This window comes from Salpingoeca rosetta (genome assembly GCF_000188695.1).
Source record: "Salpingoeca rosetta unplaced genomic scaffold supercont1.149, whole genome shotgun sequence".
NCBI classification, from domain to species: domain Eukaryota; class Choanoflagellata; order Craspedida; family Salpingoecidae; genus Salpingoeca; species Salpingoeca rosetta.
The window spans coordinates 3378-4457 of record NW_004754789.1 but is presented as its reverse complement, the minus strand read 5'-3'; the positions used below and the strand labels follow the sequence as shown (position 1 = coordinate 4457).

General features: G+C 57.2%; 1 protein-coding gene across 1 annotated transcript; it reads right to left on the bottom strand.

Moving 5' to 3' along the window:
- Positions 1 to 4: 4 nt before the first annotated feature.
- On the bottom strand, positions 5 to 980 carry PTSG_11479 (uncharacterized protein; the record flags this gene model as incomplete). Its single annotated transcript, XM_004987383.1, has 1 exon — positions 5 to 980. A coding segment is annotated over one exon (976 nt), but the record flags the coding sequence as incomplete, so codon positions are not given.
- Positions 981 to 1080: the final 100 nt, after the last annotated feature.

Below are 1080 nucleotides of genomic sequence, written 5' to 3'. Positions count from 1 at the left end.
ACACCCGCATCGTCCAAGAACCTCAAAATGAGGTCGGGGTCCTTGTCTCGGAAGTCGATCTCGGACACACTAATGATGGGCCACACCTGGTGCTGCTCCATTTTCATGCTCTGCACACAGTTCTTGATGCTCAAATAGGCGGTAGGGACTTGGACGTAGGGCACACCTTCCCTTCGCAGTGTCGCGAGTTCTTCATCCAAGGCAACAAGGCCGAAGTCGGCGCCTGCATCACCAATGTCGTGTTCATCGTAGCGTGGGGCAAAACAGCAGTGTCCAAGATGAAACTCGCTTCCAACCCGCTCTTGCACAACAGCGTGGAGGTGCTGGAGATCAAAATCAAAGGATGGCAAGTCTGTCTTGGTGGCGACCAGCCGCACTTGCACGGCTTCGGCTTGCTTGTGTCGAGACAGGCGGCATGCTTGCAGCAGGCCGAGCCACACACTGATACGGGCGATGGAATGCTCCAACCCTTTTGAGGCATCAAACACAAGGAGGTACACGGCCATGTGCGAGGCCATGAAGAGCTGGTGGGCCGGGAAGAACTCCAGCTGGCCCGCAAAATCCCACAAGTCAAACGCGTGCTTGATCCAGTGGTCCACGTCAATGCCTTCCGTCCACACGTGCGGCATGTGCAAGAGCTGCTGGAACGGGCTGCCGCTGTCTTTGGACGAAGACAATTTGCTACCTTTGCTGAGGAGAAAGCGCTTTGCCTGAAGCATGCGCTGCACAACGTCCTCAGAGGCAGGCGTGTTTGCACTGCCAAACCACTGCTGCAGTTGGTCATCGGTGCATGCCAACCATCGCTTCCCCGTTATACCCTTGGCCCTCGGGCACTCCTCGTCAAAGAACCCGTCCCTGTGCGCCAGATCGTGATCCACCCACTGGCGGAAGTCGGCCTCTGTGTACCTTCTCAACTCGGTGCGTAAGGACGTACGAATGCCCTCCAGCAACGTTTCGCGATCGGCGTTGTGCAGCATCATCAGCGCCGCCTTGAGGGTGGTCTTGCCGACACCGCCATCCCCAATAAACACGAGGCGAGATCGTGTGAGAGCTCGTGCCCCTTTTCCACGTCGCGTAGAT